This window comes from Nycticebus coucang, chromosome 5 (assembly GCF_027406575.1).
Source record: "Nycticebus coucang isolate mNycCou1 chromosome 5, mNycCou1.pri, whole genome shotgun sequence".
Lineage (NCBI taxonomy): Eukaryota > Metazoa > Chordata > Mammalia > Primates > Lorisidae > Nycticebus > Nycticebus coucang.
This window is the reverse complement of record NC_069784.1, coordinates 86603707-86616775: the sequence shown is the minus strand read 5'-3', so window position 1 is coordinate 86616775 and position 13069 is coordinate 86603707. Positions and strand designations below refer to the sequence as shown.

General features: G+C 39.9%; 1 protein-coding gene across 1 annotated transcript in view; it reads left to right on the top strand.

Moving 5' to 3' along the window:
* The window catches only part of AK9 (adenylate kinase 9), a 178436-nt gene that overhangs the window by 28104 nt on the left and 137263 nt on the right, over positions 1-13069 (top strand). Inside the window, 3 exon segments of the mRNA XM_053590600.1 lie at positions 675-787; positions 2467-2655; positions 11369-11497. Coding sequence (XP_053446575.1) covers positions 675-787; positions 2467-2655; positions 11369-11497 — 431 coding nt within the window.

The window sequence follows — 13069 nt, the reverse complement described above, 5'->3', positions numbered from 1 at the left end:
TACTACATTGTGAGATGTTAATTTAAGAGAAAAATAATATGCCATGCAACCACTGTAATATACCTTTACCATTCACCATATGAGCTTTCCCAACACAAGTTAAAAGAATTACTGGCATGAGCTGGGCATAATGGCTCACACCTGAGCAGCACTCCGGGAGGCTAAGGTGGGAGGATCACTTGAGCTCACGAGTTCAAGTCCAGCCTGAATAAGAGAGAGACCCATCTCTACTAAAAATAGAAAAATTAGCCAGGTGTTGTGGCAGGTGCCTGTAGTCCCAGTTACTCAGGAGGTTAATGCAAAAGGATCACTTAAAACCAGAAGTCTGAGGTGACTGTGAGGTAGGCTGATGCCATGGCACTCTAGCCTGGACAACAGAGTGAGACTCTGTCTCAAAAAAGAAAAAAAAAAAGGCACCTCGTCTGTCTAAAATAAATTGATTTGGAATTTTAAAAAATAGCTCCTTCTAGCCCCATTTTATTATCAGAAAAACATTATTCATAGTTACATTTCATGTAGCAATAACCTTCAATGTTAATTTAAAAATTTTGACGGATGATGTTATGACCTGCATTGATATTCATCAATACCTAGGTGACATTTTATAAAGTAGTAATCATAAATCCATGCTCTCATATATTGATGATATTATAAAATCATATTTTACTTTACAGGCTATATTATCACTGAAATACCATCACTTTCACAGGACTCCATGACTACCATGCAGCAAATAGAATTAATTAAAAAGTTAAATTTGAAACCTGATGTTATAATCAATATTAAGGTAAAGATGTTAGTTGTTTTTCTAATATAGTATACCATTCTTCTTGATAGTAGTTAAATTCAAGGAATGTTTTCAAAATGTAAACATTTGGGTTATGGAAATATTCAGTAACTTATACATCAATCGTAAGGACTGATAGTTCTGTGCTTTTGAACCGGCACCTCCGTCCCATAGATCATTTCCTTGCCTGTTCATTTGGCTTAATCGTAGCCATCCTCTGTAAGCCAGTTCGGGCATCATCCCTTCAGAACTTTCCCTAATAACCACCCCGTCCACCACTCTCTCTCTCTTTCTCTTGCTCTCGCTTTCCCTCCCTCTCTCTCCTTCTCACTCATCCACACCTTACTTACCACAGAGAGTAAATACTTCACTGATGACCATATGTGTTCCTCTCTTCTCCCCATACTACTCACCTCATTGTTATAATTGTCCATTTCCTTGTAGACTCTGTCTTACTAAAAGGTAGGAGCCATGTCTTACTCATATAAGCATCAACTAATACACAGGATGGTACCTGATGATACCCAGTAAGGTACCAATTAAATAAAATGAAAGAACAGACACATGACTTGGATGTGTGAATGTTAAAGGACATTACTTCATTGATAAAGAGTCAAAGTTGAGTGCTGTTCCTAATTCTCTCCTTTATTAACTCTTAGGATTTGGTGAATACATTTAGAAGCCTCAATTTCCCCCTTTCAAAGCTGCCTTATGGGGTTGTGGTAAGAATTCAGTGGGGTGATATCTATTTATGTGAAAATGAATGACAAGCTTGTGTATTCATCCCGTGCCTGCTTCCCCAAGGAGCTTATGATGACTCAAAATAAATCAGATGATTCTGAGCTCAGATGCTGGGACCCAGCGGGGCACCAAGGTCAGCTGCAAGAGAGGTGGCCTTGCATTGCTGAGCGTGCTGTCATCTGCAGCCCCAGTCACAGCTCACGACAAGGGGTCAACCTGAGGATGTCTTGAGTGAACCTGAGGATGTCACCCATGTGAACATGTGTGTAATGGAGAAAAGATCTCCAATGGTTAACTGAAAGCAAATATGAAATCTAAGCCAGGGAAAAGACGGATTAAATAGAAAATTAAAACCAGGTGGAAAGGGAGTATACACATATTCAGGCCAGACCAGATGCCCAACGTGCTTCCTAAATTTGGGTTCTAAATTTTGTTCTAAGTTTGATGAGCCAAAGTAAAAGAGGAAATAGAACCAGGTATAGAATTCACATTGTCCATGAGAAGATAAGCCACTCCTCAGGAAAAGCAAAACTCCCATTATAAATGAGAGAAATATCCAAGTCTTAATACAAGAGACTGCTTAATATAATAAATGACGTCCTTAACCCCATTCGAATTCCTCCCGTGTACCTTTGCAGACTAAACTGATTTTCTATTCTATGTCTCTGCTCTTCCTGTTTTTCTAACCCTGTTCTATTGTAAGGCTTTCTCACATTTGTTAATTTCAGACACAGAAAAATGTCAGTGCAGCATAGAAGTTGTGCCTTGTGCCTCTCTCGGCATGTAATAAAACCCGATGCAAAAATGCCAATCACAATCTTGCATTTGCTAAGGTTTTTGATGAATTTTTCTTCATTTATCACATAATACAGACAATCAATACACAGGGAATTTAAGCGTATTCAAAACGTTGTAAGTGATTTAATGATGTTCCGTAGTGTCCTGACTTTGATTTATGCCAAAGAACTTCTGGGCAAAGACAGCACAGTAGCACGGGGCACATATACACGAAAGAGCAGTGGGATCCCGAAGTCATTGAGAGTCGTAGGAAGAGGAAGAAAGAAGCCCATAAAGAAGGAAGACTGGAGGAGGAAGGCGAAGAGGAGGGAGAGGAAGAGGAAGAAGAGGTAATATCCCCGCAGGCCCTTGCCATGTACTAGACTTTTTAAATTTGCTACAGTCAAACCAAGTGACAGTATGGACAATAGGAAACAGCAGATAGTAGAGAAAATCATATTTTCTTTACATTTTTATTGGATCTGGAGGAAATAAGCAAAAATATGCCATGTTTTCAAGAACTGTGAGATCGTGATAATCTTGAAGTCCAGTTTGCCCTTCCTGCCGATGTGGAGGTCCCTCTCCATCCCACGGCTGGTCGTCTTCCTTTTACAGCAACCAAGTTTTTGGTCACCTCCTATGTGTCAAGCACTGTGCTAGAAGGTGGAATTAGAGCTGTTGTTTCATATTCTGCTGCTCATAACAGAATACCTGGAACTAGAAAATTTCTTTTTTAAAGGAATTTATTTCTTAACAATTATGGAGCCTGAGAAGTCCAAGGTCGAGGGCCACATCTGATGAGGGCCTTCTTGCTAAAAGGGACTGTGCAGAGTCCTGAGGGCATACAGGGTGTAACATGGTCAGGGCTGCATGTGTTAACTCAGGTCTCTCTTACTCTTCTTATGAAGCCACCAGTTCCACCCCCATGAGAACCCATCAATCCATTAATCAACTAATCTATTAATCCATAACCACTAGCCCCACAGGGCTATTTATATTTAAACTAATTAAAATGACATAAAGTTTAAAATTTAGTTCCTCAGTAGCACTGGCCACGTTTTGAGTGTTTAGTGGTCAAATACTGCTGTGCCCTCCTAATTTGGCAGCACATATACAGAGCATTTCCATTACTACCAAAGAGCCTTTGGACAGGGAGATATAGCACGTGCCCCTCTTCAGAGCACAGCTGCCTCTCAGCTCCAGCCCAGCCAGCTGTTGCCATGTGGGAATACTGGACCATTTTTACCAGGTAGTCAGGTTTTTCTAAGAAGCCAAATATCAGAATTTAACATGTACATCCAAAATGTTTAAAACACACTGTAGGCCAATGTTATAGGAGATGATCGATTTATATCCATAGGCTGCTAGATGCAGCCTCTGAGATGTGGTTTGCGTGATCTCTGCCTAGTGGCATGGGCAAGTTCAGGAGTTAGACAAGCGGCGGAGCAGGTCTGTGGCCAATAATCAGGTGAAGGGCGGTTCATCCTTATGTATGCATGAATCTAAACAATGGCCCTGAATTGCAATGTCTTTGCAAATGTTCTCTTGGCTTCCATTCTCTTCAATTCTCCCCCATCCCTTTCCACTCTTTCCAGAAACCAAACTCATTTTTATTTTATTTATTTATTTATTTTTTAACATTCTATATGTTTTATTTTTATTTTTTGTATTTTTTGAAACAGAGTCTCACTCTGTCACCCTTGGTAGACCAAACTCATTTTTAAAACATAAAATCCAGGAACATCTATTTGATTTTATGGCATGATATGCTGCCTAATTCTAGGATTGCAATCATGCCAACTGAGATCTTGAAATACATACCTATATTAAAAAAAAAAAAAAAAAAAACAACTCAGTGACTTTTCGGCTTACTAGGCCATGGGCCCCCAGCCTCTCTGGTCTCAACCCTGGCTCCCCTGTCCCTGCCTGCTCACTGTATTTCAGCCACTCTAGCTAGTCTTCCACTGTGCCTTAGCTCATTTGAACTCGAAACCTTTGCACTTGCTGCCCCCAACACTCTTCTTCAAGTCTTCTTCCCACAGATGTTCCTTCTCTGCCTGGGAAGAACCCACAGCCTCAAGGCCGCATGTGGCTCTCCAGGTCCCCAAGCATGGCCCCTCCATTGAATCCACACTGAATTTGGGTTCAGTCAAAAGGCCACACTCAAGGATCCAGAAGGCTGCACGTGAGCCATATGTGATTTTAAATTTGCTAGTAGTCATTCTTTCTAAAAACTAAAAAAAAAAAAAAAAGAGAGAGAAAATAATTTTATGATAAATTTCATTTAAGCCAATATATCCAAAATTTTAATATAACACACAGCATAAAAAAATTAAGAATGATACATTCTGTCTTCTTATTACGTTTTTTTTCCCTTTTTTTTTTTTTTAATGAGACATTGTCTTTCTCTATCACCCATGCTAGAATGCAATAGAGTCATCCTAGCTCACTGCAACCTCAAACTTCTGGACACGGGCTATCCTCCTGCTTCAGCTTCCTGTGCAAAGGTTTTGAGTTCAAATAAGCTGTATAGCTGGGACTATAGGTGCATGCCACCATGTCCACCCAATTCTTTCTCTTTTTTGTAGAGACACGGTCTCGCTCTTATTCAGGCTAGACTCAAACTCTTGAGGCCTCCCACCTAGGCCTCCCAGGCTGTGTGGATTACAGGCCTGAGCCACTTCACTCAGCCATTCTACAGTTTCGAGAGCTGATATCTATTTTGCACTTCCAGCACATTCCAATTCACACTTGCCAAATTTCAAGTGCAACACGCATGTAAACCCTTGCCCTCCTTTTTCTCTTTATAGCACTTATCGTTGCATTACTCTTGTACTTATGATTTGTCTACCCCACCAAATGTAAAGTCTGTGCGACAGGGACTGTACCTCCAGTCCTTGATAGGACTGAGGATGAAGTGGTATAATGACTGACTGAAGGAATCCTAGCACGTTAGCAAAGCCTTCTGCTAGAGAGCAAAGAAACGGTACCATCTTCTGGAAAAGACAGTATGTTTGAGCCACTTCAAAATGTAGAACTTCTGGTCCAGCAATTCTACAATTAGGAACTATTCTAAGGGAAAGATCAGCAATACTGGAAAGATTTAGCTACAAAGCTATTTGTTTAAACATTACTTATAATTGTGAAAAATCTGAAATATTCTTGTTCTCTAGCTATAGAGTAATGATTACATAATCATATGTTCAGGGAAATTAATATATCATCTGGCCATTAAAATAATATTTTAAAAAGATTATAAAATGGCTTGTATAGATAATATGATTCTAGTTGTTTGCATTGCTAAAAACTGAAAATAATGAATAAATATGATAACAAATACAATGTGGCAGACTTAACACATGTCAGGCCTTCAGCTCAGAACTCTTACACATGCTATTCCCTCTGCCTTGAAATGTTCTTTCTCTAGAAACCTGTGTGACTTTCTTGTTCACTTCTTTCTGCATTCACCTCGAATGCCACTTCTTCAGAGAACCCTCCTATGACCATTTGATATAAAATAGCACCTCCTCCCATCACTCTCCATAGTCTCTACCCTGCCTTTTCTTCCTGGTACTTACCACCTATTTTAATGTATTATACGTTTATTTATCTGTTTGTACATGCTCTGTCTTCCCCAACTGCAATATGAGCTCCATAAACCCAGGGTTGAAAGATATAAGCGGTGGTGGCCAGAGTCAAGTCTGGGAGGGAGCAAAGAAGTTTAGGTCAGGTTTATTGAAAGGCGACAGCAACCAGCCTGGGCAGTGCAAAAATAGTGTCCGCACCTGGAGGACAGTTAGAGGCCCCTTTTACATGAGGCGATAGGGGATGGGCAAACTCCACAGCTTGCTGGAGGGCTTTGATGAGTTAGAGTCCCCACTGGCTGAACTTCAGGGGTGGGGATAACAGGGTCCTTTGTGTCCTTTGTCTTAGGAGGAAAGGAGGAGGAAAAAGGGGAAGGGTTTGTATGGAGCTGCATTAGGCCCCTACCAAGGGTGTTAATTGATTTTATTCACTTCTGTAGCTCAAGCTCCTAGAACAGTGCCTGACACATAGTACTTGATAAATGTTTCCTGCATGAATGAATGAATGAATGAACTAAAGCTCAGGCATTCAGAGAAAATCTAATTTCTCTATTTTTTTTTAAATAGAAAAAGTATCCAATGTACTCAGCCCTACTATGAAACTATAACCCAGTTATAACCTAAGAATATGGGGAAAGGGGAAAGGGAGGGGAGGGGAGGGGGGAGGATGGATGGAGGAGGGTGATTGGTGGGATTACACCTGCAGTGCATCTTATAAGGGTACATGTGAAAATTACTAAATGTAGAATGTAAATGTCTTAACACAATATCTAAGAAAATGCCAGGAAGGCTATGTTAACCAGTGTAATAAAAATTTGTCAAATGCTATATAAAACCAGTGTATGGTAAAAAAAATAAATTAAAGGAAGCACAAAAAATAAATAAATAAATAAAAATATCAAGAGCTGTGTCAGGACCAGCAATTGGCATCACACGGACCTCCAGAAGAGCTGTGCTATGACCCACAATCGGTACCCTCCCAGACCCCATAAGAGCTGTGCCAGGACCATCCCAGACCTCCGGAAGAGCTGCACCAGGACTCATGATTGGCACCCGCCTGGACCTCTGGAACAGCTACGCCCACCTGGACCCCTGTAAGAGCTGTGCCAGGACCTGCTACCACACCTGCTGGGCCTCCCAACGCCCTGACCAGGAAATCTGGGAGCTAGGCAACCCCACATCCTCCCTCCTGTACCCTCCCTGTCTCCACACCAGCCTGCTTGTCTGGCCAGGGACTCTGGTAGCTGCATGCCCTCCAGAGCCCTCCCTGCCTCTGTGCAGAGCCCTTCTCCTGCCCAGAGACTGCTAGAGCCTTGGGTCCTCTGTGCCAAAGTCACTGGGCACCAGGCACTCCCAGAACTGTGTACACTGACCCCACCCTGTTGCTGGATCCGTGTGTATCACACTCCAGAGCTGCTCCCACAACCAGAACTCCCTGGCTGGGGCAGCCCCAGAAGAGCTACACAGGGTCATTCCCTACAAAGATCCAGCAACAATACAGTGATTCCCCCCGGGGTCTAATCTTGGAGAGACACCACCCCAACTCTGGGGACAGCCAGAGACAATGGTGAAAAACAATCATGAGACAAAATCAAAGGAAAAACTCTGGCAATATGAATAATCAGAGTAGATCAACTCCCCCAAGGATCCATGGGGCAGACACAGCATAGATCCCATGCACAAACAAATAGCTGAGATGTCAGAAATCGAATTTGGAATCTGGATAGCAAATAAGATCGAATTAAAATCCCAAGCAGTGACCCAAAAGATGTCTCAAGAATACAACGAATTCAAAGACCAAATCACCAAAGATTTTGACGCATTGAGACAAGAAGTTGCAGCCCTCAAAGATCTGAGAAACACAGTAAAATCCCTCAGTAACAGAATGGAGCAAGCAGAAGAAAGGATTTCTGACATCAAAGACATAGCTTTCGAACGCTCTCAAACTCTCGAAGACGAAGAGAAATGGAGGGCAAAAACAGATCACTCTCTCAGAGAGCTCTGGGATAATTAAAAGAAAACCAATATTCATCTTATAGGGATCCCCAAAAGCAATGAAGTGGCTTCACAAGGAACAGAGTCTCTTCTCCATGAGATTATGAAAGAGAACATTCCAGACATGCCAAGAGATTCTGAAATTCAGATAGCTGATAGTTTCAGAACTCCAGCAGGACTCAACCTGAAAACGACATCCCCCAGACACATCATAATCAATTTCACTAAAGTTAATGTGAAGGAGAAAATTCTGAAAGCAGCCAGAAAAAAGAAAACCATTACCTACAAGGGGAAGAATATTAGAATAACTGCGCATCTCTCTGCTGAAACCTTCCAAGCTAGAAGAGGATGGTCATCGACTTTTAATCTCCTAAAACAAAATAACTTTCAACCCAGGATCCTGTACCCAGCTAAACTGAGTTTCATTTATAATGGAGAAATATGAAAATCTGAAGGAAATCAACCAATACTTGGAAGTACACCACCTACCAAGACTTAGTCTGAATGAAGTGGAAATGTTGAACAGACCTATATCAAGTTCTGAAATAGCATCAACTATACAAAATCTCCCTAAAAAGAAAAGCCCAGGACCAGAAGGCTTTACGTCAGAATTCTACCAAACCTTTCGAGAAGAACTAGTACCTATATTACTAAACCTCTTCCAAAATATAGAAAAAGAAGGAATACTACCCAACACATTCTATGAAGCAAACATCACCTTGATCCCTAAACCAGGGAAAGACCCAACAAGAAAAGAAAATTATAGACCAATATCACTAATGAATATAGATGCTAAAATACTCAATAAGATCCTAACAACAACACATCAAAAAAATTATACACCATGACCAAGTGGGATTTATCCCAGGGTCTCAAGGCTGGTTCAATATACGTAAACCTATAAATGTAATTCAGCACATAAACAAACTAAAAAATAAAGACTATATGATTCTCTCAATTGACACAGAAAAAGCTTTTGATAATATCCAGCATCCCTTCATGATCAGAGCACTTAAGAAAATTGGTATAGAATTGGTATATTTCTTAAACTAATAGAGGCCATCTACAGCAAACCCATAGCCAATATCGTACTGAATGGAGTTAAATTGAAATCATTTCCACTTAGATCAGGAACCAGGCAAGGTTGCCCATTGTCTCCATTGCTCTTTAACATTGTAATGGAAGTTTTAGCCATTGCAATTAGGGAAGAAAAGGCGATCAAGGGTATCCGCATAGGGTCAGAAGAGATCAATCTTTCACTCTTTGCAGATGACATGATCATATATCTGGAAAACACTAGGGATTCTACTACAAAACTTTTAGAAGTGATCAAGGCATACAGCAATGTCTCAGGCTACAAAATCCACACCCATAAATCTGTAGCCTTTATATATACCAAGAATAGTCAAGCTGAAAAAACAGTCAAGGACTCTATTCCCTTCACAGTAGTGCCAAAGAAGATGAAATATTTGGGAATTTATCTAACAAAGGATGTGAAAGATCTCTATAAAGAGAACTATGAAACTTTAAGAAAAGAAATAGCTGAAGATGTTAACAAATGGAAAAACATACCATACTCATGGCTGGGAAGAATCAACATCGTTAAAATGTCTATACTACCCAAAGCAATATATAATTTTAATGCAATTCCTATTAAAGCTCCATTGTCATATTTTAAAGATCTGAAAAAAAAATAATACTTTGTTTTATATGAAATCAGAAAAAAACTCGAATAGCCAAAACATTACTGAGCAATAAAAACAAAGCAGGAGGAATCACACTACCAGACCTGAGACTGTACTATAAATCGATAGTGATCAAAATAGCATGGTACTGGCACAAAAACAGAGAAGTAGATGTCTGGAACAGAATAGGGAACCAAGAGATGAATTCAGGTACTTACCGTTATTTGATCTTTGACAAGCCAATTAAAAACATTCAGTGGGGAAAAGATTCCATATTTAACGAATGGTGCTGGGTAAACTGGCTGGCGATCTGTAAAAGACTGAAACTGGACCCACACCTTTCACCATTAACTAAGATAGACTCTCGCTGGATAAAAGATTTAAACTTAAGACATGAAACTATAAAAATACTAGAAGAAAGTGCAGGAAAAACTCTTGAAGGAATCAGCCTGGGTGAATATTTTATGAGAAGGACTCCCCAGGCAATTGTAGCAGTATCAAAAATACACTACTGGGACCTGATCAAACTAAAAAGCTTCTGCACAGCCAAGAACATAGTGAGTAAAGCAAGCAGACAGCCCTCAGAATGGGAGAAAATATTTGCAGGTTATACCTCCGATAAAGGTTTAATAACCAGAATCCACAGAGAACTCAAACATATTAACAAGAAAAGAACACGTGATCCCATCTCAGGTTGGGCAAAGGACTTGAAGAGAAACTTCTCTAAAGAAGACAGATGCACGATCTACAGACACATGAAAAAAAGCTCATCATCCTTAATCATCAGAGAAATGCAAATCAAAACTACTTTGAGATATCACCTAACCCCAGTAAGAGTAGCCCACATAACAAAATCCCAAAACCAGAGATGTTGGCGTGGATGTGGAGAAAAGGGCACACTTCTACACTGCTGGTGGGAATGCCCACTAATACGTTCCTTCTGGAAGGATGTTTGGAGAATACTTAGTGACCTAAAAATAGACCTGCCATTCGAGCCTATAATTCCTTTACTAGGTATATACCCAGAAGACCAGAAATCACAATATAACAAAGACATCTGTACCAGAATGTTTATTACAGCCCAATTCATAATTGCTAAGTCATGGAAGAAGCCCAAGTGTCCATGGACCCATGAATGGACTAGCAAATTGTGGTACAAGTATACCATGGAATATTATGCAGCCTTAAAGAAAGATGGAGACTTTACCTCTTTCATGCTTACATGAGAGGTAAAGAGCTGGAACATATTCTTCTTAGCAAAGTATCTCAAGAATGGAAGAAAAAGTATCCAATGTACTCAGCCCTAATATGAAGCTAATTTAGAGCTTTCACATGAAGACTATAACCCAACTATAGCACAAGAATATGGGGAAAGGGCCAAGGGAGGGGAAGGGAAGGGGAGGTCAGGGTGGAGGGAGGGTAATGGGTGGGGCCACACCTACGGTGCATCTTAGAATAGGTACAGGCGAAACCTACTAAATGCATAATACAAATATCTACATACAATAACTAAGAAAATGCCATGAAGGCTACGTTGAACAGTTTGATGAGAACATTTCAGATTGTATATGAAACCAGCACATTGTACCCCTTGATTGCACAAATGTACACAGCTATGATTGAACAATAAATAAATAAATAAATAAAAATAAAAAAATAAAAATATGGTGCTCTTCTACTACTCTTCCCTACTTACTGGTGATCAATATGATATCTGGGTGTAAAGATGGGGGAATGTGGTTTGTAAATTGAATAACCATTGACCTGAAGATACTTAAAATGTCTTCTTTTCCATTTAGGCATTTCTTGCTGAAATGCAGATGGTGGCTGAAATTATTCACCATCTAGTTCAGAGGCCTGAGGATCATTTGGAAAATGTTGAAAACCTTATTCAACTTTATAAGGAAACAATTCTCCATTCTTTAGAAGTAAGCACAAGCTATATTGCTAAAAAAACAGGACAATTGATATTTGCGTTTCATCTCTGGTTAAATAGCTTTTATGTCTTCATCCCCATGTAACATCTGTCTAATTCTCCTCTAGAAAGCTATTGGGAAAAGAATACCATCCTAAAGGCTGTTTCCCACAATACTATTATTTTACTCTTACAAAGCAGGTCTGTTGCTGAAAAATGACAAATGAACTGCATTTTTCAAAAGTCACTAGGAGAATTCTCTTATGATTGGGGGTTGGAAAATTCATGTTAGGGGACTATTCTGTAAAAACATTTTCATTCCATGAGGTTTGCCAGAACCAATGTTCACACGAGGTGTACCTTTTCTTCTGAAAGGAATTATCAATTCAGTCAAATTACAATCTAAAGAATTGTCCCCAGATTGTTTTCTGTGGTTAGCCCATTCAAAGTTGATGAAGACATAAAAGCTATTTAACAGTGATGAAACATGATAAGGCTAGTATATATCACAATAGTAAAGTTCTAATTAAAATAATTAGTATCTTTTAAAGTATGATCATTGAGATTATAATTATGAAAAGCATATTTTTTATGGCGAAAACTTCGGGGAAGACTCTGCCAATATATGCAGCTGCGTTGGAGATTTAGTCAACAAACCTTAATTGGACTGGGGTACATGGCCAGACACTAGGCTTAGGGACAGAACTGAGAAGACAAATAAGAAGCAGTCCTCAGACTGCCTCTTCCCATCTTACAGAAAAACTAAAAATTTATTCCAGGCTGTTTTATAATGTTTATGTTTTTAAGATAAATGAGTGGATCCTTCTCATTCTCATTATCCATCCCCCCAAATGAGAACCTCACTTAATTGTTTTCTTACACGTGGCTTTTATTCTTCCCTACCTCTCCTTCTATCACTGGGCTTTAAACATAGCTTCCTACAAGTAAATTACATGACTTTCAATAACATCCTTTATTCCTTCAATAAAAGTACCCTGAGTACGCCATAAGTGGCTGGCCCTGGGTATGAAATAAAGCAAAATTAGCATCTGATTCAGAATATAGAAAACTATATTCATGGGCGGGGGAAATGCAGAGGTCATTTCTTTAAGGACAGGCACGGGGTCACCTCCTTACATTGCTGATACCCATTGTAGGGTCAATGGCTGTGGTGTCAACATAGCTCACAGCAACCTCAAACTCCTGGGTCAAGAGATCCTCTTGCCTCAGCCTTCTGAGTAGTGGGGACTATAGGAAGCTGCCTTCCAGGATGCTTGGCTGTGTTTTTCTATTTTTAGTAGAGATGGAGTCTCGCACTTGCTCAGGCTGGTCTCGAACTCCAGAGCTCAAGCAATCTACCCACCTTGGCTTCCCAGAATGCTAGGATTACAGGTGTGAGCCACCACCCCCAACCTGCTGGTAAAAGTTTTGAATTGCTACAACCTTTTGGAGAACCACCTGGCAATATCTATCTGTAATAACATTAAAACCTAGTTTTAAAAACTAGCCTCTATATCTAATATATCAGGATATACTAAAGGAAGCTTACTCAGTATTATTGAACCTTTATTGGTGTGCATACATC